This window comes from Aquila chrysaetos, chromosome Z, assembly GCF_900496995.4.
Source record: "Aquila chrysaetos chrysaetos chromosome Z, bAquChr1.4, whole genome shotgun sequence".
Lineage (NCBI taxonomy): Eukaryota > Metazoa > Chordata > Aves > Accipitriformes > Accipitridae > Aquila > Aquila chrysaetos.
The window spans coordinates 75,191,697-75,219,267 of NC_044030.1; the positions used below are offsets into that span (position 1 = coordinate 75,191,697).

Consider the following 27,571-nt stretch of genomic DNA (forward strand, 5'->3'; position numbering starts at 1 on the left):
TGACAAGTGGTCCCACCATTAAGCTATGACACCAAAGTTGCATCCTCCTGCCTTGGAAGACATGCACAGTACTTTGTCGGGAGCTTAGTCCTACCAAAGATTATAAGCAGCGATCAAAGTCTACTCTTCAGAGGACTTCTGGTTGGACCAAGAGAGGATGTGCTGCTCAGGCCAGGCCAGTTCTGCTTCTGCGCATGTCCACACCTCTTGGCAGCTGCAGAACTTAAATAGCAGAGAGCTTGAGTTTAGATGGCACTTGAGTGCAGCGTGGCACAGATCACAATTTGGACGTAGACACCTTCATTCTGTCCACACCCTGCTGGAGGTACGTATTTTATTGGATTGTACTCTTAGGTGTTGTTTCTAGTAACATGTTCATGTATGTACATATATATTGTTATATAGGTATTTAAAAGCATGGTCTAAGTCAATGAGGTTTCTGTAGCAGGGCAACTTGTCCAAGACTGACACCTACTGAGCCATACACAGTACTGGCTAGCGTTTCACAGCATCAGTATCATTGTGTGACTATGGCAGTTTAATCCTAGTGTGCGTAGGGATCCCTGCAAAACAAAAGGCAGAGCTCTCTCTGAAAATCAACAAATACACCAGCCTAGTGGAAAGGTGATCTCAGGCACAATTCCTAGAGAGAAAGAGAGCTAGTGGCTCCTTCTTCCTGGTGGACAGATATCTACTCTGTTTTTGCTTCAACATTTGATGAAGTCCTTCTGCCCCAGGGATAGCTGACATCTGATTCCACCATTCTGCACAAGCAACAGTCACTTCACAGCATAGCAAAGCAGGTGCAAAGTACCGAAAATAATAACCCACGTAGTAATTTTGAAAGCAGCAAGGCAGTAGAAAGTCAATTCCTCCCCCTCCCCCTTTTTTTTCCCACAGCAGTTAGATGGAACATTTAATCTGAATGAACCAAAGGAGGACAAAATAGATTTTGCTAGAAGTTGCTGGGGTTGTGGTCTAGGGAGACTGAATTCACAGCAGGTTCAAGTGTTGATACAATGTTACCATTGCCCCTGAGAAAGATAAGTGAGAAAAGGCTAGATAAAATGCTTCTGCCCAGATAATAAAGGAAATGGTGAGACTTGGGAGATTTTCAAAAGATAGGATGGTTCAAACCTGTCCTCAGCTTTGTCTGATCTTTGCCAGGGCTGTAGCAATAGCTTTCTTTGTAAAGGAACAGTTACCAACCACCTTTGGAAGCTGTTCAGGTCAGTTAAGATTAAAAAAACAAAACAAAACAAAACAAAAACCCAAACCAAAAAACCTCAGACCATGATTTTATTTTTTGTCAGTGACAGACATTTGCCTCTTGTCAGCCAGATGTGCAAAAAAAACCTCAATCAAAAAACCAAACCCAAAACCAGTTGATGTGATCCCTCAACTGTGATAGGAGGGGCTGCTAATTGAATATGCAATACCCTGGACTGGAGGTTTGGGAAGGAAGTGTTCCACTGAAAGGGACTGTACCTATTAAACTGAAAAATTGCATTTGTCTTAAAAAAAACCAACAAACCACATTATCCTTTTTTAGTCCAGTACATTCTTGTTTCTGCTGTGACATATACAGCCTTACTGAAGGGACAGCTCAGTGTAAGAATAGAAACACTCTCTGTTCCCAAGGCTCTTGCTTTTCTTAGCTGTTTCTTTGGCCCTACTATGCCCTCTCTCTTCCAGACAGTCTTACCGCCTTCTACAGTTACAACAACCTTCCCTGAGAGCCAGCACATTTCAGATACTGCCTCTGGAAAAGGGTATAGTTGGCTTTGGTTGGCAGCTCAGTGCTCTCTGGCAGATGGCCCCATGTCAGGAGTGTCATGCAGTGAGAGCTGAGCCACTCCCAGAGGCAGCAATCGCTGTGGAAGTGGGAGACCTCTGTTCCATTGCCCCGTTCATGGCAGTGGGAACTGTTCAGAGTTAACATATTTAATTGGTGTAAGACCAGCAGACGAGACTGCAAGGTACCACTTTCCTTGCTAAAGGAGACACTCCAAAAGCTCCTACAGTGCATGGCTTGTGTGTGGTTTCTTAAGCCTGAGGTCTTTTGTTTAACTTTCATGAAAAACATTTGTTACCAAAATGTGTTTTATTCTTAACAGGGTAGTTAGAATGCTATGGGTATCCCTGATTAACATTTCCATTTTCCCTTGCAGTCACAGAAAGTCATTTCATCTTGCTTCACCTGTCATTGTCAGAGGCCAGGAAATTTTACTTCAAGGTTTGTGAAAAATTGGTTTTTTTTACAAAAAGACACATTTCTGATTAAAGAAAAATCTCTGCTAAAGTGAGCAAGAGGTCCAATGTGAAATATATTTCAAATCTTGTTCAGCACAAAAACTCTGTGGTTAACTGAATTAAGAAAACTAGAATCTTTTTTTATGCCAGCGAGGGCAGATGGTGTTAAAATTCCTCTTCAGCTTGTCTGGAGCGAGAGCATTTCAGTTCCAGCAGTCTCTCCACAGTGTCTGCAATTGTACGCTCACCATGCACTTTGTTATCTCGGGTGCGGATGTTAACTGTTCCACTTGCCTTCTCCTTTTCACCAACAACTAGAAACAACCAAGATGCAAAGGAATGAACTTAACACTTAGGAAGCTCTTTTTTTCCCCCTCCCATTCTCTTAAAACTTAGGCATACTAAACAAAAATTATAAAGAGCTTACCAACACAATCAAATCCTTCTTTGCCCTCCTCCCAGCTCCCCCCACTTAGATTTGCAACAGCCGATAGCCTTATTTAATCTCGTATCATTTAACAGGTTTTATGAACAGCAGCTTAGCAAAATATAAGTAAAGAGAAAAGTAAACTTAGTAAGTCCAGCTTGACTTACTTCTTATTAGAGAGAACCAATGGAGTACTTACGGGCAAAGATTAGAAAGACAACTTGATTGTAAATAACCAATAGCTATTTGTTTTCTTTACAGAGACAGCAAGATAGTTTATTGGTAAATCCCAAAGCTGTTTTACTTTAAGATACAAATACCAAGGAACTATATGTGTGTCTCATTACTAATACAAATTTTATGTAATATACTTTAATGTTGCTACAGGAGATTTTATTTATTTCTCTGGTACCCCATCTACATTCAGTGGGACAACATTTTGAAACACCCTCTGAACGTAAGTTAGGTGAGGTTTTTTCCCTGATAGGCTGATCATTTGTTTGTGGTCTTGAAAGTAAAATGTGGTTGTGTCTTATCTGTATCATATGCTTAAACTTTTAAAGAACACAAGAACTTTATTCATGATTCTATCAATTACTCTGAGGGTAGAGTTTCTCTGTTAAAGGCTCCTTCTACTCTAATGGATCCCAGATAGTTTTAGGGGTTCCCAGTTTAGATGACATGACTAACGTGGTGCTTCAAATCACATACTTCAGGGTCAGTTTCTAATTGTCCCTGCATCACCCTCTCGTGGAGGAGTCTTCTCCTATGCATACATGTATAGCTCAGAAGTGCACCACAGCAGAATGCAGTGAAAATACGGTACTTCTTTTGCTACACTTGAAACAAGAGCATAAATTATTGGGGATGGGGGGTGAGGGGGATGTGGAAAAATTGCTCAACAATCTGACTGACAAAGGGCAAGAGATTTCATGTATGTCTCCACATTGCTGACCAGAGGACAGCAAAGACCTTTTTCTAAAGCAGCAGTAATGCCTTGGGCCATGGTGACCTCCTTTCAGTGACAGCTATATAAGCCAGCAAAGCCTATCATGCAGGCAGGAGAGGCTCCCTGGAATGGAGACTCTTAGGAGCAAAGTGACCTAAAACACTGACTACCACACTCTGCCTTGCTCACAGGAGAAAGATCAAATCCTATAACCTATGCAAGAAAGTCAGCCAGGATAAGGTAACAAATGCACTAGACGTTACCCAGAATAAAGTTATACTGTGCAAGCTGAGCATTTCTGATCTTCTTGTTCAGCGTGCACCCAGGATCTACATCAACATCTGCCATTAATCCAGCATCGTGGAAGTGCTGCCTGACCTAGGAGAAAAAGTATTTAAACTGTCACTATAGGATATTCATGGCAATGAACTATTTATGACTTGCAGACTTAAGCCAGTCAAGCTTATCTGACCCCTAAAGCAAAAGCACCGTCATTGGGTCAGGCATTGGAGATGAGCCCAGTTCAAGAAATGAAAACAGGTCAGCTATCGTGCAAGTACATACACACTAAATAACTAAGCAGTGATGTGAGTATCTAATGTTTTGTGCTGAATAGTGATTTGAGTTTGATATTGTGAAAGGCAGCAGCACGATGGAGCTTTCTGATTAGAACATTATTTTTTTTTGTTTTGCAGACTATTTTATTTATGTATAATGTGCCTGAAAGAAATTCAGGAGAAGGTCTGCCGGATGCTAAATATGTAAAGACCCATTTTCATCTTTCTTACTGCTTTTGCAAGATGCACATGGCCATGGGAGACTAGAACCTGAAGGGTAAGACAGCTTTTGAGCTAGAGAGAAAAAACTAAGTTTTCCAAAAATAAAAGCCTCACACAGATCAGCATTTGTTGTTTAGCTACCCACAATCTATTTCAAGTTGTCTTTAAAATACATCTACAACTTCAGCAGCTAATAACTATCATTGCAATATAAAAGTGATACATTGTAACATGCAAAGACTTGTAACATTTATCTGGGATAAATACTATTAATCATTAATAACCAAGTATCTCAACTAAATACAATATACTGAGAAAAAAAGCCCCGAAACCATATACATCACCTTTTGAGCATACTCATCACACGTTGGTCCCACTGGTACCACCATTACCTGCTGCGGAGACAGCCAGAGAGGCCTTCAATAAACAAACAAAACAAGTTTATAGAGCTTTCAGTAATTTTTTAGTATGAACAATCCTCTTAACAGATAGGACTAAAATCTAAACAAGAGATTCATAACGCCAGCTGCTAAGATTGGGTTCAGAGGCAGTGACAGCCCTATACTTGTTACAATTTATCTCCCCAAAAGAACTGAGTGTCTAAAAGAATTGCAGTGTGGACAAAAGTACTTTTTGACCTGAAGATTCAAGTTGTGTTTTACAACAGACAACAAATCATAATTGAATTGTTGAGCTTATTACTAACCATGGGAAAACGTTTACTTTCGAGTCTTGTAATAATCAGAGGGGTCATCCCCGTCAGGTATTATACTGCAGCAGGTAAAGCAGATGGCCTACATAAATGACTCGTTGCAAGGCAGCCCAGCTGCAAAAGCAAAGTTGAGAGATATACACCTTGGGCAGACAAGCTGTATGCTGCACCTCTATGAGTGGTATCACATAGAGGCTACCATATCTAGAATTATTTAATATCTAAGGAAGGTGGTTCAAAAGGAATTGCCCTGTGGTACACCTACGGCATGTCTCTGTAGCAAGCAAGCAGAACAAACCCTCATATTCTTGCATGCTTGGGGCTAATTTCTCTTCTACATAAAGCATTTGCTCAAACGGGAATAATAAATCTACTTTTCAACATTACCATTTGCCTCCATAGTTTTCAGTTAGAATGGCGATCATTCTCTCCACAGATCCCAAGATAGCCCGGTGAATGATAACTGGTCTTGTCTTGTCATTACCATCATGGCTGTGAAGAAAGGTGGGTTGTTGTTTTTTTTTAAAATATAAGTCTTTTTCTTGATGTAAACTTACGCCTGTAAGTGACAGGGAAGTTAGATTATATAGCAATTAAAACCACCAGCCTCTGTGCTTACCTGACAAAGGTGAGGTTAAATCTGACTGGCAGCTGGAAGTCAAGCTGGATCGTAGCACATTGGTGGTAGCGGCCAATGGCATCTTTAATCTGAATGTCAATCTTAGAAACAAAAAGACACAAACTTTTAGTACAGTTTAAGATAAAAGCATGCCCCTCTGAAAGCAAACTCATTGTTTTAAGATGGAAGGTTTCACTCAATGTAGAGGAACTCTATGTGGTTTTAGACAACATACTTTTACTTCAGCCTGCATTAGGACTTAAATGATTTTCAGGCTCTGATACAAAAAAAATGTTAGAGCTAAAAACAGGGTGAGCAAGTAGAGAGACATTACTTCAGGGGGAACTACATTTAATACCTCAGACTATTTTTTGCGAGTTTCAATCTGGGACTCTCACGGGCCTTTTCACCAAGTGAGTTCAGCAGTATGTAAGTGCAAGTGCAAGATCAGAACTGAATATGTCTCGCCAAAAATGAGATTTCTTCAACCTCAAACTGGAGAACTTATACTCCTTTATCATGCAATACTTGAATACTTTGTAGGTTATGTTACAAATTCAAGGGCATGAACATGGGATGAGAATCCTACTGTTAAATAGTCCACTTACCAGTAGGGATCATATTAATCAATGACTCTTGTTCTGACTATGAGTATGTACAGTCACACCTATTCTTTCTATTGCATCTTACCCTTTAACCCTGAGTACACTTATGATACAAGTCAGACAGAGAGACGGATAGAAAACAGTGTATTTACAGTGTCCTGACCTTATTTACCACATTGCTCTATTATTTATCATTTTACCAGTATGGCTGTGCTGGGGCTGTGTGCCTTATTTTAATTTAGGTATCAAACAAACAGATCAGTGTTTTGTTAACTGAAGTTCTAAATGTCTTTCAATTTTGCATTCAGAAGCCAGAGTTCATCATAGTTCAGCTACTCACCAAAGAACTTATATCAAAATAATTTACAACCGTCTTTAATTTTACATCACCCAGTTACAGAGCAGGAAAAAAAAAATATCCAAGTAGTTTAAAGGTACCCTAGATGTAGAGTTTAACTTAAAAATGTAACTTTAACTAGTTTCCACTAAAATCAGTGCAAAAAGCTACGTGTTTGCTCACCTTACTTTGGCTAGAGTGTATTAGGAGCAAGTATAAGGTTAATTAAGGTTAACAAAGGTTCCTGTAGATATTTGCCTTCTTTCAAATCAACTGAGGAAATTACTAAATCTTGTTTGCATTTCACATTATGAATGATTAGCTGCTATAACACATTTCACCTACAACCCATAAAAGGAAATTGATTCTATTAGCATACAAAGAAAGAAATCAGAACCTGTTTACTAGATGACTGAATATAGACATAAATGTAGTGTAGGTTTATTAGGGAAAGATTTACAAGTAATTTTGTAAGGCTCTCTGTCTTTATGCTCAAAGGTATCAGGAAATTTCTAGAAAGCCCTACTTAATCTGTGCAAACTGAAGATACAGCTTTAAAAAAAGCCAACAAAACCACAACATCAATGCAAGGGGCTTCTTAAATACCAAAACCCACCCGCAGCTCAATGCAGCTATGAAACTGTGCTAGTAAAAGCAGTATTTTTCAAAAATTTGTTTTACCACAAAGTTTATTTTTGTTTTTCTCATGACTTAGGATTCACTTGTCGCCCAAAGGATTATTTCCAATGCAGCGATTGCTGTGGTAATACAGTGCCGCCTTCTGTTCATGTTTCCCACTAAAGCAATCAGCTCTGTTTAAGCAGCAAATAGTTTATACATGTAAACTGGGTTTAATTAATGAAATGAGTGTTAAAGTGATGTGAAAGCCAGGATCACAGAGTATTATTTCTCTCTGAAGTATGTCAGAGTTTATGTACCTGGAAATCCACAAAATTTCAGCTGTGCAGCACCTTAAAATGGTATTAGAGAACTATAAAAAATAATCCCATCTTCCTAATCCCAAATTTTAACATCTCAGCTTGTACCAGGTCATCAGTTTAAGAATCAGTTTTGTTCTATATCCTCCAGCCAAACCTAAACAGCACCAATGCTTTAGAAACACATACTGACATTTAAAATTTAGTTATAACACTACATGGAACAGAATGTGCAGGACAATAAGTGAAAAATAAAAGTTGTCTTTACCAAGAAGATCATGAATAAAACCCAAGACCACCACCACACTATTTTCTCCCCCTTGCTCATAATAAGATATGTAAAACATTCTTCATATATTAACAGCATTTAGCATCCATCTGTATTTGTTTAATTAACTTAAAGCAGAATGTTAACTAAATGGAGACTGTCTTGGTCAGGTACCTATTTGAAGTCATCTGGCAAATATTCTGCACAAACAGATGCCCAACACTTGTCTTTCTGGGGAAAGCAGCATTTAGCATCATTTTACAAACACATGAAGACTTTGGGGTTTTTTTCTGCTCATCCACTATACTGCAAAGAACAGTATTTGCGTGCTACGGGACCCCTACTGCCCAGATTATGGTAGTATCAATGGAAAGCAAGGAATCGTATCTTTCGTCTGCCTCACCCAAGCAGAATTAAAAGCCTAGCCCAGCTAGGGGTTAGCAACATACTGACCTTAGGTCCATAGAAAGCTCCATCGCCAGGGTTTAACTCCCACTTCTCACCAAAGTCATTGAGGCTGTTTTCGAGTTGCTAGAGATAAAGGACACATACACTCAGTGTTTCTGAAGCATTTGCTGTCTTTCCATGTTACAGCATCAGCTCAGCCTGCTGCTACAGATATGTGACACTACCAATTTTCAGTACTTCTCAGGTACTGCTGCAACTCATTTATTTTCTGAAAAAGTTTTGGAAGAGCCCCAGCTAAAAAAAAAATTTAGTCCAAATTTAAACAAAATTAATACATTCATTTTGGAAGAGGTCAAACAAGCAGCGTTAGCTAAGATGCAAGAAATTTTTACGCTAGAGTCGAGGCTTGTAGGTAATATTGAGAAGGGATCCACCCTGATACACCTTATGTCTATTCCTGCCCTATCTTCTCCCCAGCACTGCACCTCCAGGGGCTAACCCCATACCTTTAATCATGAAAGCAACCTGGCTTTTGGAAGATGGCTCTAAGTCTTATTACAGAGTCTGCCAGAATTGGTTCTCTTCCTCCTTTTTTTTTTTTTTTTTTAAATTATCAATAAAATACAAGGAGAAAGAGAAGGAGGGAGAGGTAATTTGATTCTGACATTGAGATTGCTTCTGTATGCAGAGTAAGCTATTTACAGCAGCCAGACTGAATTGAAGACAGTTATTGAAGTTATATTGCTCATGTCCATCTGTCACAGTACCTCCCAGAAGGGACTATGTTCTTACAGGACTTCCAGCTGCAGCCTTGCTCTCATATAAAAAGTTAATAAAACTACTGTTTACCTTTTCAGCTTGATTCCACACTTCAATATCTCCCAGGTACTTTTCAGGACGAGTGGAGAGATTCAGTTTAAAGGAAAATCCAAAGACATCATACACGGTACGCAAGAACTGCAGACAACTCTTTATCTCCTCTTCAATCTTTATGAGAATAGAAATAAAGTCTCAAATATGGAAAAATCAGTTAATCTGATTTTAATACCCAATTTCATTTAATAGCAGCCCATACCTGCTCCATAGCACAGAATATGTGAGCATCGTCCTGCTGGAACCGACGTACTCGAGTGAGTCCTGTAAGAGCTCCTGACAGTTCATTGCGATGCAGAACACCAAAATCAGCCAACCGTAATGGCAGCTCACGCCATGATCTTGGACGATGATCAAACATAAGGCTGAAGGAAAAGTTTATTACTTGAAGCTCATCCAGAATCAAAATTCTACAAAGAATAGCCAGTGAGAAGCAGCCAGTATCTAAGCAGGTGCCCATAATGCCAATGATGTAATCTGAATTACAACCATTATTCACATCCAGTTTTGCCCGGAAAACAAATGCAGATATCCTCTTATAGCTGGTAGGCTTCACCCACCTCACAGAGAGAAGATAAAACAGCTCCTAAAACTGAGCATTAAAACCTGAATGCCTAAATTGCCACAAAATGGACAATGGCCCAGTATCTATTTTGGATATCCAGGTTTTGTAGTACCAAGGTAAGCTTCGGGTCTAAAACACAGTCACTGTAATGATGGAAAAATGACATTTCTCAGTGTCTCAAGTAAAGAGAGCACATATACAAGACTCATAATTACATCACTCCTGGCAGCATGTCACATCTAGACACCTGAAGATAGCCATCTTTACAATTAAGCAGGCAAAAGAAACAGGATTTTTTTTTTTCTGAATCAGCAGCACCTTTGGTAAACTGGATTTGCTACGTATTTACCAGTGTCCTGGACAGTTCATAGGCTTCAGAGCAAAGATTTCTTTCTCCACTTCAAAGGAAAACATGTTGTCACTATAATGCTGCCAGTGCCCTGAAGTCATCCATAGTTTGCTGTTGAAAACATTTGGAGTGACAACCTCCTGGAATCCACGTTTTCGATACTCACTCTAAAAGAACAGACCCAGTACATAAAATAACTAACAAAGCAAACAAAAGTAATGGTACTCAGTCTTCAATCTGCAGCCATAAAAATATACAAATGTTGGCCTACAAAAGTCCATGACTTGAGAATAGAAGAGGAAGAGGAGAGAAAAATTCAAGTTGGACATGCCAGGATACATCCCTTCCACCAGCACCACCCTTCCCCCAAACAATTCCTCTGTAGTAAGCAAGAAGAACAAGTTTCCTGCCTGCAAGCAAAGCAGCATTCTCTAATTATTCAATGACACTTGATAGTACATTGCAGCCCAAATATACAATAATAAGACAGACTTTAAATATTACAACAGGAAGATCAGCATTTTTTTTCCTACACATAATTTCATGACAAATAGTTCTAACAAGGCCAAATTTAATAAGTTTATTAAAATAAATCAATATGCATCAGTGGAACAGCTGTTGTGAGAACTTAGCTGTACTATTAGATGTCAAAGAATTCATATTATAAAGCATCATTATCACTGCTTTAACTCCAGGTATAAAGTATTGATAGAAACATAACTTAGCAGAGATTGTGACCAATTCAAAGAGACCAGGTTTCTTTAGTTCTGTGGCTTACGGAACTAAGAGATTAAAGTAACTTGAAATGAAGGGCTGTTAATACTGTTATACGTAGCATGCTGTTATGTATTTTTCTAAAATTAAGCAATTTCTTATATAAGAAGATTTCCAAAAGACATTACTTACCCGGATGAATTCAATTAATGTGTTATAAATGTAAGCTCCTTTTGGCAAGAAAAAACAGCTACCAGGGCTGAGCTCATGAAAGAAAAACAGTTCTTGGTCCTGCAGAAAAACAGTATTTGAAAAACTTAGTATTTGTACACCACCTTTTTCACTTAACATTCACAAATGAATTACTACTGACTGGGCATCACTACTCAGAGTTTTCAAAAAACCCTAAAAAAAATAAAGCAATACCAATAGATCAGATGCCTTTTCACTAGTATTTATATGTCCGTCAGTACTTACAGGGGAAGGAGATTGTTCGGTTTCCTGATTCATTACTGATGCTCCAAAACTTCACATTTATGTGTAACTCCTAACTGTGCCCCACAGCTGCCTTTGTACATTGACAAGTAACATTTAGTTCTGTTTCTGCAGCTAATTATTTGCACATGAACTGAATGTGTGAACTGTAGATGGCTAACGTGACAAACTGTGCACATCCTTGAGCACTGCATATAGTGAATTCTTCTGTATATTGTCCTGATGTCCTAGCAGCAGCCCTTGTAACAGTGTTCAGGACTATCAATTATCTAACAGGGGTTTTCCATTTGAAAAACAAAACCAAAACCCAACCAACCAAAAAACCCATAGAAATGTATTATGGATTCTGAAATCACACAGAAGAAAAGAACTGTGAGTGAACAGGCTGCAGCAAACTGCGTAGGAATGAGCATTGCCTGCAGACTGAAGTGTTCGTGTTTTGCAGACTGAAGTGTTCACATTCTGTTCCAATTGATCTGTGGAATAAGGATGTCATCATGTTTAAAACAGCGAAAAGTCTAAACAGAAGTTATTTGCTTTAGGACTTCTAATGTTCTTCCAGAGAAAAGTACCTGACTTTGCAACTTGACTGAAAATACAACTGTGTCACATCTTGGTTGTGGCAGCAAGTACACGCTGTCTTCGAGATGCTTCCAGTTAAGGGGTTAGATCCACACAGTGTTTGTGGAATACATTACCAGAAAAACTGTCTCACCCGCCCAATTTTTCTGTGATCTCTGCTTTTAGCCTCCTCCTGGAATTTCTCCCATTCCTTCAGCATTTTTGCATCTGGGAATGAAATTCCATAGATCCGCTGGAGGGATTCCATATCAGCCTTGCCTTCCCAGTAGGTGGAAGAATTCTACATGCAAAAAATAAATAAAACATTGAAGAAAAGGAGGAGCCTCCACATTTTACTACTACTGCCTGCTATGAAAAGGCATGCAATTATTAATAAATCACTATAATTAATGTAGAACAACTAAGGCATAAGGAGAGTTTTAATCTTAAATTCAGAGCACTGAATAGAAAACTCCAAAAAGGACAAATGAACAGAATATGTAAAAATGGTTTCAATCTCTCTTTTATGTTTTTTTTAAAGCCTATTTGCTTTCTTTGCAGCCTTCCTATTTCAACTGTTTATTCACTCAGCTATAACCATCAGCTGAGCAAAAACTATAAACTCTAATTGATACAGTTCAACTAATCCTTAAGCCACACTCACGTTCCTATCTGTGCTGGAAGTGCAGGCCCTGGACACTTAGTTGGGCTTCAGACCATTTGAATATCGTTCTAGCACACAACCCTCTCCCAGTTTGTTATATTGAGTTTTTGGCCAGGTTACCCATTTCACAGTACTTTTTTGGATAAGCCACTATCATATTGCCCAAAGACAGCGACACATTTTCAGTGAAAACATTTGTCTAAGGCAGTTTCAGCACTTACCTTATGAATTTTTATGGTCTTTATCTTGCCAGTATGTCTAACATGAGGCCCTCTGCATAAATCTATCAAGGGACCACACCTAAGAATAGGAAAACATTCATTTGGTATATTTCATCCTAGAAAGTTATATCCAGTAATATTATGATGCATGTGTAATTACCTGTACACTGTTGTAGTTGGAGTATTGACCTTCTCATTCAGGATGCGACACTTGAATTTATTATACTGAGAAGGGAAGCAACACACATATTTGTTAACTCCTTGTTAAGCAAGAGAACTGGCCAGCAGTTTAAATTATTTGCAAATCTGATACTATACTGCACCAAAAGAGGATTATAAAAGACAGAAAGACAGTCAAGTAGTGGAGCAAGCTGCCCTGAGAACAGGTTGTGCAGTCTCCACCCTTACAGGTTTTGAAGGCCCAACTGGACAAGCCCTGAGAAACCTGGTCTGACTTCAATGTTGATCCCATGTCCTGTGCATGAGATTGGACTAGAGACCTATGGAGGTACCTTCCAACCTGAATGACACTATGATTCTCCTGATGTTCTAACAGTGAAAACTGTGTAATGTCTATCTCAGGAATGCCAGAAAATTATTTGCAGCTAGGTACTAAAGAGAAAGGATCAGCTTTTAGCGTTCCTTGGACTTTCTCAGAAGTCCTCATTCTCAAAACTGTTTTATGGAGCTTTCTGAATACATCAGCTCATGCAGTTATAGTACCACCAAAGCATTTTACTAAGAGCCAATATAATAAAGGCATATAACATAACTGCGCATAATATATTGCAATTTTACATCTGGGGGAAATAAATTAAGAATGTGGCTTTCAAGATTTTGCCAATGTCACCCAGCGGAAGAATGAGAATTCTTACAGTTGCATAAAATCTGATACACATTCCCAAGAACATAAGAATTACACCTTTGCTCATTTTTTTTAAAAAATATCACAAATGAGCTTATAAGAACGTATCACCTTACAAAGTTAATTTGATAGACCTTCCTCTACCACTAACAGAACATGAGGCTAAAGTTACAAATGCTTAAAGAATAACGGCATGATGCTAGAAACAACCTTCTAAACCAGCCTACCTTAAACATTTCAAGTAGTGTTTCCTTCTTAACTTCCAGTCTTTCAAAGGCTTGTTTTTCCTTCATTATCTTTTTGCATAATGTTTCCAAAGCGGAGAAGTCATTACTTGATACACCCCTAAAATAAACACACAGAAAAAAAGTGAATCATTCTTGCTTTCACTTGCAATTTCTGATCCAGTTGCAGCGCACTAGCTTGTGGACGGGACACACTGCAAAGAACAAAGCAATCTGCAGTACTGCAGATGACTTTGTTCTGGGAAGAAGTGGGTAACAGAAATTTTGCTATAACTGCCATCACCCTTCTCCTATAAAGAAAAATACATAACCTACCCTTCCTCAAGGAACATGTCATAATAAAATCCATTTTCTATTGGTGGGCCATAGCACAAACAGCCACCATAGATTCGCTCCATAGCTTCACCCATTATGTGAGCACTTGAGTGCCAGTATACCTAATGGAAATCAAAAAAGAGGGGATCAGTCTGAATACACACAATGCACTTCTGAGTATTTTATTTAAAACCTTTTCTGAAATGCTTGCTTTTAAGGATACTTGATGCAGATCCCACATTAGAGCAGTCTGCAGAACAGAAGTCACCCACCCAGCAACACTTACATCCTAAGCACCAGTATTTCCAAAAGACCACTGGAAAACTGTTTACAGCCTGGTAGCAAATAGTTCTTATTTTCACCTATTGTTGAAATGATTCAATTATTGTCAAGAAGTCAGGAAACTAATCCAGAAACTTTTTTTTCTATAAACTTTAATCAATCAGCTCTGCATAAAGACCAAAAGATGCACTTTCAAAATAAGGCTGTGGTCCTAATCCTTTTATGCATGGGAAATCCTGCACTGAAGTAGAACAGTTCATAAAGTTAAAAATTGCACTCCATGTTGTAATACACCTAAAGTTTTGACAAATTAAACCCATATCTATAGGACTTCAGTCTACTTTTATTTGTGCAGACCAGAAGACATAAATCTCACAGGAGCCATCATTTAGCCAATATAAAAACTCTTAAGTTTGAATGCGAGATCTCTGTGATGAGTTTGACTGACAACTTCTTGTACCAAATTATTTTTCTAAAGATGGTATTTACAAATTTAGTGGATATCCACATTTATCTGAATTTTGCACGTACAAAGTAAAAAGGCAGCCTATTCAGTACTTTTATGGTTGTACATAGACAGTACTTTTGTACTTAGTATCATTTTCAAAGTCAGTGCTGAAGAGGTCAGTTCAAAAGACCTACTTTACATTAACACGAAAGTGGCAAATATAAAATTTTAACAAGAACAGACTTAAACTACAGCAACTGCTAGCAGACTTCACTACAAATACACAGCAGAATATACATTATCCGCAGTACTGCATCTCCCTTGTAAGGAACTATTAGAAAATGCAGAGGTACCTACACCCCAGACCTCTTCCTGTCTCCTCATATTCCAAACGCAGTAAAGATGCAAATAACTACTCGAGGCTGAATTTAATGCAAATCCAACGGCAAACAAATTTTGGTAGAAGATACTCACTGCTTGAGCCTCTTCATCTTCAAACTTAAGCAGCTCCAGGGTACAATCCTCCTCCAAAGGACGGTCTAGATCCCAAACCATCTTGTTCACTTTAGCAATAACAGTGTTGTCAGCTAAGCCCTGACTACAGAATAAATACACGGTATAAAATCTTTTGAAATCAGCAAGTAGAAGTTCCCCAGATTTGCCCTCCACGTTGAATAAGATTTTCAGGAGTGCTCAAAGTGAGTACAATGTCATAAATTCCAAATAAAAGAGCAGTTTAGCCAGTCTTGAACATTCTTGAAAATCCTACTCACATCTCAGAGACAAGGGAATAAAACTGTACTGTATACTCGGCATTCATACATTAACACATGTGACTTAGAGGCAACCACCTCAAAGAATTAACCTGACTTCAAAATCCTATTGCAATAAAAGACAGAGTTTCTCTTTCAAAAATTATCAAATACCACTTCTGATGTAGTAACTTTACAGTTTTGTTTCCACTAGGCAAAAAACCCTTTCCTTGATCCCAAATCACAAAAGCAAAGAAACTTCCAGTGACAAGGCACCTAAACATGAAAAAAAAAAAAAATGGCATTTAACATCGAGGAAATCACCCAGTTTTTGTAATTTTAACTGTCAGGGTGTCCACTGTGCATTGTTCAAATCTACTCCACAGCAAGTTTTAGTAACCCAGAGATGTGCGATGCTCCTCTTGATGGGTATCTCCCACACAAGTAAAAATGCAGTTAGGTGAAAGATACTCATACAGTTAACACTCTCTGAAATCAACTGAAACATCACTCAGCAGTTGTCTTCCCCAGGTCAATGCAAACTGGTTTGCATGTGCTAACATTCAATCTGATAGAGTAAATTTATTAGTAAATTAGTTCTTAATGCGACAACAGTACTTGCTGCGAAAAAAATGCAACTAATGTATACCTAGAAGATCTCAATTATATTCTTATTTAATTTTAGAAACTGTATCTTCATAAGGCAAAAAATTACACTCCAAAACTAGAACCTTATTGGTTACCTCCAGTTTATGATATACAAGATGCCTTGAGAAGAGTCGAGATAAACGACTAAGAGAGAAATTATACATTACCCATACCCACACAGCCACAACCTGCATACACAGAGCCGTCTGAAAACGTTTGAGTGTATCACAGAATAGAATCATACCTAATTCCACAAGCGATTTGATAAGGAGTAGTCTTCCAAGATTCAGCATCAACCTGCTTGCCATCGGGTAATGTAACTTTAATGGGTTTACTGTCATTTGCAGCTCTTTCTGCAAGGAGTGCATCATGTTCAGCTTTAAGTTTGTTGTACATCTCTAAACGTTCATTGATAAATGCAGGCCAAGGATTCAGCTAGATATAATGAATAAGACAAAGGAAAAAATCTATAACAGATCATGAGAGTAATCTCGTATCACATTATGTCAAGCATGCAAACAGAATGGATATACTTTTCACAAGCAGTTATGTGACCATATCTATATATGTGCTATAGCTAACAAATCATCATTATTACAAATTATATACCCTTAATTACATAGTGATGTTGTAAGCCTTCAGCTTAATGACAATTACTTTGAAATGTACCACTGTACACCTGTTTAATAAACTACACATATGTTAATATGCCACTATGCAGTTTATTAAACACCTGTTTAATAAGCTACACAAGGACAAAAATCAATTTGAAAAGTCTGCAGAAGTTCCAACATAAAAACAAATTTTTCTTATTAGGTCAAAAAACTGAGGAAACACCTCTACTTTGAGCCACCTGGAGACAAACCGACTCCAGCCTGTACATCATATAATGACGTCAGGACTATCAGCCTGGGCATAACCAAGGTTATACAGCTATACAGTTGGCTCAAGATTAGTACTGGCCAGCAGCTGGAGGCCCTTTCTGTGCAGTCAGAGGGATCTCTGTTTACCCACCATGAAGACAGAAAAGGCAGAGCACCTTATGCAGGCTTTCCTCATCCCAGAGATCTGCTCCCTACCTCCTAGTGCAAACAGGGGCCCTGTGAAAAGCATCACCAAGCAGCAACTATGGAAATCTAAGCTGCTCTCCCATTACACCAATACAACTTGGTGTAAAAAGCAACAAAGTCACTTCGTGGCAAACTTTGGGAAATAAGAGAGAGTGGGAAAAGGAGTAACTGTAACGCCAGATAAAATACTTCAGAGCGGTGAACTGCAATGCCAGCAGTACACAAGACAGCAACCAGGAGACCGCATCTTTCAAACCCCCGTGGCCCAAGGGCAGCTCACCTCCGTCCGCCCTCCATCGCCGGCCCCTTCCTTCATTTTCTTCGTCCCGCAGTCTGCCTTTTTTTCTTCCCCAGCGTTCACCTGAAGAGGGCGAGCACCATTTCCTCACTCTCCAGCAGTCGCTCACACCTACGGCGCTTTAACCCCCCTCAGCCCCACAAACCAGGGAAGAGACACGACCTGTTCGCCCCGGGAAGTCCAACCCAGCTCCCTGCTCTTTTACCTTTAGGTAAATCCCACCGCCTTTCGACCCGGAGCTGGGGAAACCCCCCGGCGAGCCGCTATAAGGGTGAGGGCGAAGAGGCCTAGCTGCCTCCTGCCGCCAGCACCCGTCCTCCTGACAGGGCTGCCCCCCGCCCCAAGCCTGACGCGGGAAGAAGGGGACGCCTCGCCTCAGGACACCCCCCGGCCCGCGGTGAGGGGCAGCCGCGCTGAGGAGAGAGCCGCTGCTCCAGCGCGGTCCGCCGCCGCGGTGCCGGGCCCACCTGGCTGTCAGCGCCCGCCATTGCCACACGCGGAGCCGCCCGGCGCAGCGGGGAAGGGGCGGGAACGGCGCCGCGCAGGCGCCTCTCGGCCCGCCACAGCTGATGCAACCGGGGGCGGCTGCACCGGCCCGGCCTGACTCAACGTGAGCCGCCGCGGTCGGGCCAATGGGGCAGTAGGGCCGGGCCGGGCCGGGCCGCCCTGGGGTGTGTGGCCGGGGCGGCGGGTGTGGAGGCGGCCTGTGAGTGGCCGCAGCACCTCAAGATGGCGGAGCCGCTGCCAGCACCCGTGAGGGCGCGAAGCGGGGCCGCGGGGCCCGCGTCCCCACCGCTAACCCCCCCCCCCCCCTCGCTCCTGCAAGGAGAAACGTAACCCCGCCAGCAGGGCCGTAGGCCCCCACGGGGGTGGCAAGGGGCTGAGGGACGGGGTGGCACTCGGGGAGACCTAGCTACCGTTCCTCTGAGGCAGAGATTCAGTCGAGGATGGATCAGCTAATGGGAGTACTCTTCGCAAAGGAGGCAAAATATAAAACAAAAATCGGATCGAGCAATGACTGATTTCCCAGGGCATAAAAAGTGGAAGAAATTCTGAGCAGTTTCTCTCAGACCTGGACAGCGGGACTGCGGCTGCTTTGCTTAGCCCAGTCCTGAGGGGAGGCTCAGCATCAGGGTTGGAGGCTACCAACATCTCAAAGAAAAGGATGTGATGTTCAGGCACGGCTTTCTGCTTTGTAACCTTACTCCCCTTCTCTCCCTGCTCTTGTTTTTTTGTATAATAATAATATTTTCATTTAGGAAGGTTACTTTCTCTCAGCACATTCTCATGGTGGCCATGGACTCCCAGAGCAGTCGGTCCCAAGGCCTTAGGTGTGTTTGGTGAACTTACTCAGTAGCCTAGCTTAAGAAAGGTGTTTATTACAAGATCTGATGTTTTAAAGAAACGCTGGCATAGCACCCTTACTTTGAAGAGTCTAAATCAGGGGTCAGGGCTACGGCTTGGCTTGGACCTCTGCTACCTGCAGAACACCCAACACCACTTCTGCCTCCTGTAATAGCCACTTCCTCTTCATCTGCAGCAATGATGTGAGATTTTAGAGTGTTTCAGTCAGCTAAAATGTGCTCAGGTGGACATCAGAGCACCTCAGACTCTGTGGACTTAAGTAAGTGCTGTAAGAAAAAAGTTCAGGAGAAATAGGCAGTTTTGTATAGCTTTCAAATGCTGGTTATGTAGGGGTGAAGGACAGCTGAGAGAACATCACTGCATTATTTGACCACAAATGTAGAGGCTTAAAAAATAATGCAAATATTTTTATATTTTTAAAAATATTAACATGAGAAGGTGTAGTAAATATGAACTTACAGACAGAATCAGGCCTAGATCTGAATAATTTATTTGCTATCTAAAAGTAAAATAAAAGCAGCATAAATGTTGGCAAAAACATTTCTTAAACAGCTACATTCAGTAATATATGTAAGATGTTGTGCAGCAATACCATGTTTAGTAATACAACAGATATTTTTAAATGCTAATTTTTAGATTTGCATTATCTTCAAAAGTCTTTTCATGTGGACGAGTTACAGCTGGCTCAGAGCACATTGCAAAGCTTATAGATAAATTATCTAACGCGAAAATGAGCAAAAACTTGTACTGATACTGTTAAAGAGAAAAGAGGATTAAATATTTCAAAAGCCATCAGGACAGTTGTAGGAGAACTGTCCCTTTTGCCAGAAGATGGCAGCAGCGAAACACGCTGTGCTGATGAGAAGTTAATTGTGCGGGATAGCCTCACACCTCTTGGCTTTAGTTAGCGGGATTTATGGTGTAAAATACAAAAGTAAACTACTTGTTTTACTGGCTTCGCTCTTAAGCACCGTAATTAAAGACGTGTGACTGAACTCAGCTGGATTCTAAACCAGTGTAAATTGATTTCAGTGTGCTTTAATGATTATCACCAAGTGAATGACTGGATGTTTCTGCTTCATTTGAAGTTTGCTGCAAAAAATGTGGTCAGAAAGTTCGATTGGAATTGCAATGTCATTTGGCTTATATTTTGTTTAGGAACTAAAAATCAAAATGAAATAAAAATGAAAAAATGAAAATAAAAATTTTAAGAAATTAAAATTAAGAAAAGAAAATTTTAAAAAGGATAAGAGAGCAAGAAAGAGTGAGAAACAAAAGGGTAAATGAACATAGGAGGAACCGAGGAAGGGGAAAGAGATGATATTTTAAGAAAAATATTTCACAACCTCTAATACATCTACACCCTTTACTTGCACCATCTGCTCTAAGGAAACCAATCTAACTTGTGATACAGCACTGGCCTTTCTGTAATGTGTCTGGGTTTGTTTATATTTGGTGTACATTAAATCAACTCTATTCACTGTAGAGTATTTAATAACTTCGCAAACTCCCAGCTAATTTGAAAATCAAATTGTATGGAAGCCACCCATTTACATCCAGGGTCCAGAATACAGCATTTGAATTCAAGGCCTAATGGATTTCCATAAGCCCACATCAAGTGAAGATCTATCAGATGTCATTACAAAATCATGCAGACATGGGAATTTCAGCTTTGAGAATTGAAATATTTTTGTGCAGTTTTCTGCTGTATTAATTTCACCTGGGCTGATGCAAGAACGCCGTAGACTTCTTAGAAGTCCAGTATAGCAAGCTTAGAAATGTACATTCAGAAATTTAACAAAAAAAAAAAAAAAAAAAAAAATTTAAAAATTGACATTAAATTAAAATACCTGTGAAAATAACTGAAGTTCTGATTCAAACTGGAAAATGCTAGGAAAACTGAATCTAAGCCTTGGCTTTTGATATTTTTTCAACTTTCGTGGCCTTATTATTAAAAGAAAATAGTTATCTTTTTAGGAGAATAAGAAAAATAACTGATATTTCATGCAAAGAAGGAGAGCAGGTTTATTTTGTTTCTACATCCATAACGGCTTCATGTACAGCCACTACGGTATGTAGTCCAGTAGTTGTCCTGGTGCCAAGAGGTTTGCCATATCTACCAGCCATTTTTCTGCTTCTTCCAGAAGATATGCATGCTTGTGCTTGCTAGGGAGAAAATCCTTACTAACAGCAGAAATCCCCCTGACCTTTTGTAGACTGGAAGCACACTGCACAGTGATAGCCTTGTCCCACCTGTGTCCCAGGGTGCAGATCCTCTTCAACTGCCCCTCATGCCACTGTTTCTTCATACCTGCAGCTGTGGAGTTGATGCTCAAATTACTCAGGTTCAGTTTGTTCTCTACCACCAGGCAGGTTTTTTGAGTAAAACACAGTAAGGTTGTATTTGGTCAAATGTAGGAGACACCCAGCTTCAGTGCTCATAGTTACAGATGGTGGAATCACCGGTTACAAATTCTGGGTGAAACTTAAAACCAGATTTACTTCTTGACATCAGACAAGCATCAGACTGCTGCAAGGAATCCTTGGGCCTTTTAAAGAAGTGAGATGCTGGGCGATTGTTTTTTTTTCTCTAATAAAACTAGATTTGGCTTTCTGCTTCTTTGTAACAAACATACCAATGATAATGCATGTCTCTCATTTTCCCTGCATCTCAGATTTACCCCTACTTCACTTGGCTAAAAAGTTTTAGCATCCTTACAGCTGAGTCGTCAATGTTTTGTTACTGCACATCATGAGAAGTAGTAGGTGTGCATACATTCAATTAAACTCAGATCTTTCCTGTGTTCTTTCCATAGAGCTCATACATGTAATTTTGGGGGGCACATTATTAACCCAAGTGATGTATCCACAATCCAGGATTAAGATATTTTCCAAACCTTTGCCTTTAGGATAAACGGCCCCTCCTTCACAGTATTACAGCAGATTACTCCTATTTTCCGGTAAGATTTGCACTTAAAAACATAAAACCATTGTTTGTTTTTCATTTAAAATCTTTTTTGGATACTGGTCTCAGAAAGATGTGCTGTCTGCAGTTGTGTGGATCTGTGACTCCCACTCTGGTCTCCACTCTCAGTCTTGTGACTGGGCTGTGAGATAGGCATTCAGAGCTCCTGCCTTCCACTTCCTATTCTTTCATTAAGGTAAAACAGTGAGGCAGCAGTCATTTAAAAAGGCAAATAAAATGTTAACAATTTCATATACTGAGGAGGAGGGGTGATAAACTGAAAAAATTAGAATCACATGTCCTTGACTGTCCTTAATCACAACTTAAACTGTTACAATGAAGTAATTTTAACAAGCCAATTGATACAACATTTTTTCCAAACTTCTGGCTCTTGGACACACCCTTGGGTTTTGTACCTAAATTTAAACTAGCTTTTACTATAACTGAGCATCACCAAGCTATTCTACTACATAATATTTTTTTGTCCATATATGGAATTTTCCAGAATCCAAAATACTTTTTTGGTAACCTTTTTTCCCTAACAAGAAACTATTATGGTTCATTTTAGTGTGTATTTCAGAATTTAAAGTCTGAGATTGTGGTTGATTTCAGATATTTTTGTAATAACGGCATTCCAATTTCTGAAGAGCTTTTTTTCCCTACAGGTATCACTGATATTTTTTCCTGAGAATAGTCTTTTCTGTACCTGTAACAGTATACCATGGGTATATTTACATAATACACATACAATGAAAAGTTAAACTTTATAATTTATGAAATTTAAAAGATAATTAACACAAAAAATAATTAGCCTGATCAGACATCCTTCCTAATACTCTTACCAGAACAAGTAGTGATTTGCACATTACGGAGACCAAACTGTTCCTTCATCTTCTCTGTGAGCAGAGTCCTCCATGCCATGGCATGATGTGGCACATGGAGGAATTTCCTACATGATGCAGTTAGAAGCAAGAAATGCATTTCCAAGTCATTCCCTTGGTACACTCCAAAACCATCGCTTTTCCAAATTCAATTTTTACTCCAAGCAATCTCCGTCATACTCCATAGCACTGAAAATGATCTCCAAATACCAAAGGACAAAAAATTCTTGCATTAGCTTCTCCTGCAAGTGCTCCATCAGACAATTTTGGGGGGAAATGGCAGACAACACAGGGAAAGCAGATGTTGCATTCTAGGGTTTTGTTTCCTTTGACCATATTTTTCATTGCAGTTATGACTTAATTTCACACATTTCCAGTGAAATTTATTTTATTTGGAAAGTATGTTCTCGGTTTCTCTTTTTAGCCATGACTCAAATGTTCTGGTGATCTTCTTATTAACATCCCTTTTTAATGATGTTTCATGGACACAATCCAGTAACATTGCTTCAAATAAATACATGAAAGCTGATGAAAACAGGGACATCTTAACCGTGAATTTTGTCAAGCCACTTGTGATGAGTTATATAAAGGCTTTTTTCTTTGTGTCCTTTTCACTTGGAAGTATTTGGAATCTTACTAAAAATAATACCAAACTGGTAAATCATTTCAAGGTTTTATAACTGCAGGGATAGATGACAGAAAACTCTCCTTAGTTAGCAGTAGCTGCCAGCAGATGGATTCCTGAGGGACTCCATCGCTAGATGCTGATCAGAGGGAAAAGATATTCTGAGGGGAGATACAAAGTTTTAGTTAGTTTTAGTTCACTTGGAAGAATGGGATGGGACATCTTGGCAATACCATATAACAGAAAAAACAGCTGAGCACTATCTTTAAAACATCTTCTCCATATGCAGGGACCACAACATCTCTTTTCAGTCCTCTTTTCTAGACTAAGCAAACTTAACTTCTGAACCTTTCTCAGGGGGACACGCTTCCAGACTCTAGTTCTTCCCTTCTGAACTCTCCGGTTTGTCTGTGTTTCTCTCAAAACAATAATGCTCAAAGCAAACATAGTACTCCTACAGAGCGGAGAGGACTATTGCTCAGACCTGACATATAGCACTTCTGCTAATGTAACAGCTTCATATCGCTCACTTGCCTTCAGTCTGTGGCTCTTTAGGATGAGCGGAATCTTTTCTGCAGTGCTATTCTGTGCTGTATTCTGCTTTTCCGTACACTTTGTTGAAGGGCAAAGCACTGGACATTATTAAATTGATTGTCTGACTTCAAACTACCTCTCCAGTTTGTTACAATCATCAAAATTTTAAAGTACTTGTCAGCCCTCTTTCATCTTGACATGGCCACAGATTTTTAACATGTACTCTTTCCTCCTTCATACACCTAATGACTTTTTGGACAAGAACCAAACACAGGATAGAATCAGCTTGAAATATCCTTCTGGTTTAACACAGGCTGACTGACAGCTGTTCTCTAAGTATATTTTTTTCAAACATTTATGCCAGTTTCATCTAATCAAGCCAGTGTTCAGTAAACTAATGCAGCCCATACTAATACAGTCCTTTTTTGTTTCAATAAAGTGATTATTGTCGCAGCTAGCTACACTTCTTATTGCTCTCATGTCTTTCTGATGTCTCCCCATTCATTGTCACGATTCTGGCTTTCTTCACGTGATTCTCTCATACCTGGAAAGCACTGCATTGTTCACCGTACGTAGCACATACTCACACAGCCTGTGCTGCTAGGCTCTGTACATAAAGCTTTTCTTTCACCAACATCATAAGGTCAATCACCCCTTTAAACAACAGTACCGTTTAATGATAGCACCAAGGGTAAACCACAAGAGAAGAAGGAAAGATAGTAAAAAAACATATTGTCTACATATATGTTTATCTTCTAGATCACCTGAGCCCAATATGCCATCTTGGGTGCAGCTGCCTTGGGATAAGAAATTTGTTACTGCAGCTCACCTGGAGCTGTTTTCTCCACTACACCAGAAATTATGACCCCCTCCAGTCTCTTGGCATTTCTTCACATGGAGCCACTCCCTAGCCCGGTTCCGTCAAATGACCTAGTTTAGCAGAAACACCTTTTACACTCAAATCATACTGACAGAATGAGGGTAAGTAGCAATTACACATGCAGTTGTCCTGGCATATCTAGAAGGGCAGTAAACTGGCAGCAGGATCCAAGCAGCCAGCCAGCTGGAGACCCAGCCAGCTGGAGACCCATCCCCAAAGCCTCTTCCTACAGATCAGCTACTACCGGAATGGGTGTGAGCTCAAGGCGCTTTTTTTGCCCTTTTTTTTTGATTCATGGTGGTCCAATTGATTTCGGCAAGAACAGTTGTACACAAAAACCAGAACAGTCCCGTTTCAGCTACAAATTACACTGGGGGCTTGCTCTGCTCTGTCCTACATTGGACCAGTTCCCGACTACATTTGGGAGAACAAAGTTGGCCAAACTCATCTTCATTAAAAGATCCGTCTGGTACTAAAAAAGAATGGTGTAACAATTAAAGTTGATGAAAAAAAGAATTAAAACCTCATATTTTCTCTCCTTGTTTTCTTTTGTGAAAACTGCCGGGAAAATTTAAGAGGAGAAAAGAGGTGTAAAACCGCTTACTTCTTCAGAAAGAGGTCTAATTCCTGCTAACATTTCCACAATTGCCTATGTTTGCTCTTTTTGTCTGCTTTGGCAGCAAAACACACGGAAGAGGGTTTTGATTTTTTACAAATATAAGGAATATTTCTGTCCTTTTGACTTTAGTCTACAAGGGCACATACAGGAGAATGAGTTAAACATTTTCAAGCAGTAACTTTGTGTGTGTGTGTGTGTGTGTGTGTATGTCATAAAAGCACTTACTCATGCTGTCAGCAGAAGCAAAATATACACCTAAAGGAAAGAACAAGTAGGCTTTTAGGAAATGGTAAACTGCACATAAAGAAGATGTCACTTCCTAGAGTTCTCTGTTGTCAGTGCGCAAATAAAAGCCACACTTCCAAAAGGCCTCTCTGTCTTTGCAGAGGGGATGAGGACACCTCCATTTCCTCTTCCTCTGCCTCTGGCAGCTTGAAGAAGTGATCTGTTCTGCACTGCCGAGGTCCTGTACAGAAACTAGAACCTGTGAACTTCTGTCCATTTTGTTTTTTGACCTCTTACCCATCTCAGTCAAATTAAATTACATTAACTGATGCATGAAATGGCCAGTTCCTCATTCAGTGTAAGATCTCCTCTTTTGACTTGCTTTGGTGCGTAACACTTTATTGACTACTGCTGTCCCACTCTTTGCTTTGTGCTGTTTTGATTACTGTGCCTCCTCCCACCCATCTGTTCCTGGAGCCTTTGTCCTTCTCTCTCAGTAATCTCATTTGTTCCCATTCCAGTCGTGTGATGACAAATGACAAATGGGTATTCCACCAAGTCCATACATTCATTTTTTATCACATTAGTGCTTTAATAAACTGGAAAAGACAGAACTCCTGAAGCATGTATTTTTATTTAATTAAATATTTTAAAAATCTATTCACTGGGACAAGATCTGTCAATAGTATAAAAAGTGGGTTTTTTCCACACTTGCCCCATAATTTAATAATTAGTTAACATGCAGGAGAAAAGACATACAGAGGTTTCAGTGCTAATGCCAACTCTAAGGAGTTCCTGTCTCCTGACTCTGACAGCTTGCTGCTGTCCTTTCAGATCTCTTGCTCTGCCATGCCAACATAACTGCAAACCATATCAATGAACTGATCTGGCTGAAAAAATAATCCACATTTTCCCTCAGAATATTTTAAAGATTAATCAGTTCCTGCACTGATATTACTATGTAAACTGATACTGCCTATAGTGCTGAATATCCAGCCAAAGTGTAGATGTCTGGTTTCTTTATGTCATGAGACTTCTGTTCCATTTATATGGGAATACAAGTCAAATTAGCACTTTAGAAGAGTTTCTGTCTTGGGATTACACATAACCACAGTCCAGCTCTTTGGCTGACAGTGGATCTGGGATGTCTGAGCCCAACTCTGTTTTTGAGGGACACCGTGAGAAAATTTCTAGCATTTCTTTTACAAGCAATATGGGTACCTATTGTAGAGTTACTAAATCTTGAGCAGAAATCATTTTTGCTCTCTAAAGCCTTTTAAGTTCTCTGGACAGAATTGCTATGGTGTTGGTAAGGCACAGCAGAGTAGAGGTTTGTATTTCAGCACTCGCTACTTATCTCAAATTATGATATGGTTCTTTGATGGAGACAAATGCATGTGAGGAACAAGGTGGCCATTGTCCTGTGCACTTCAGGGATGATAATCCAAGGCTGAACTGAGCCCAGGAAAGAGTTAAAGATATTTACATTAATAAAATTCCAGGGGCAAATTTTGCAGGTGTTGTTCCAAGACATGAAAATGATAACAAAAGCGAAAATCTCCACAAGCCTAAGTAATTATTACAGCATCACTTTGATCCAAACCAAGATGATTTATCCTTCCAATTCAGTTCAGTTTACATAAAGGGTTTGTTCTGTACCCAGATACTATCTATAAATGCAGAAATTGGTTGCCTAAAGAAAGTGAAGGTGCCTAAAGCAGAAGAAGGTGGTACATTTTGGGGAGGACCAATATGAATTAGGTGTAGTTTGTAAGGTTACACTTTTAAAAAGAATGCAATAATTTCTTTCTCAATAT

At 39.7% G+C, this 27,571-nt stretch overlaps 1 protein-coding gene across 1 annotated transcript; it reads right to left on the reverse strand.

Annotated features, from left to right (window-relative positions):
• Nucleotides 1-1,282: 1,282 nt before the first annotated feature.
• Nucleotides 1,283-18,245, reverse strand: TARS1 (threonyl-tRNA synthetase 1). The gene is made up of 19 exons (XM_030004781.2): nt 18,128-18,245; nt 17,643-17,723; nt 16,537-16,727; nt 15,367-15,490; nt 14,163-14,284; nt 13,830-13,947; nt 12,898-12,962; nt 12,738-12,816; nt 12,007-12,153; nt 10,989-11,087; nt 10,083-10,249; nt 9,371-9,533; nt 9,145-9,282; nt 8,341-8,418; nt 5,740-5,840; nt 5,508-5,612; nt 4,753-4,825; nt 3,893-4,007; nt 1,283-2,567 (listed from the first exon to the last, which is right to left on the reverse strand). The coding sequence occupies exons 1-19, from the start codon at nt 18,146-18,148 to the stop codon at nt 2,419-2,421; spliced, it is 2,136 nt and encodes a 711-aa protein (XP_029860641.1). The 5' UTR covers nt 18,149-18,245; the 3' UTR covers nt 1,283-2,418.
• Nucleotides 18,246-27,571: the final 9,326 nt, after the last annotated feature.

Bases quoted from the DNA above. Each gene is read 5' to 3' on its own strand.
- TARS1 (XM_030004781.2), bottom strand. From the start codon at position 18,148: ATGGCGGGCGCTGACAGCCAG. The intron at 16,728-17,642 runs GTGAGCTGCCCT...CATTATATCTAG, and splicing joins GCGATGGAGGGCGGACGGAG to CTGAATCCTTGGCCTGCATT. The intron at 11,088-12,006 runs GTGAGACAGTTT...GTTTTTCTGCAG, and splicing joins ATCACAGAAAAATTGGGCGG to GACCAAGAACTGTTTTTCTT.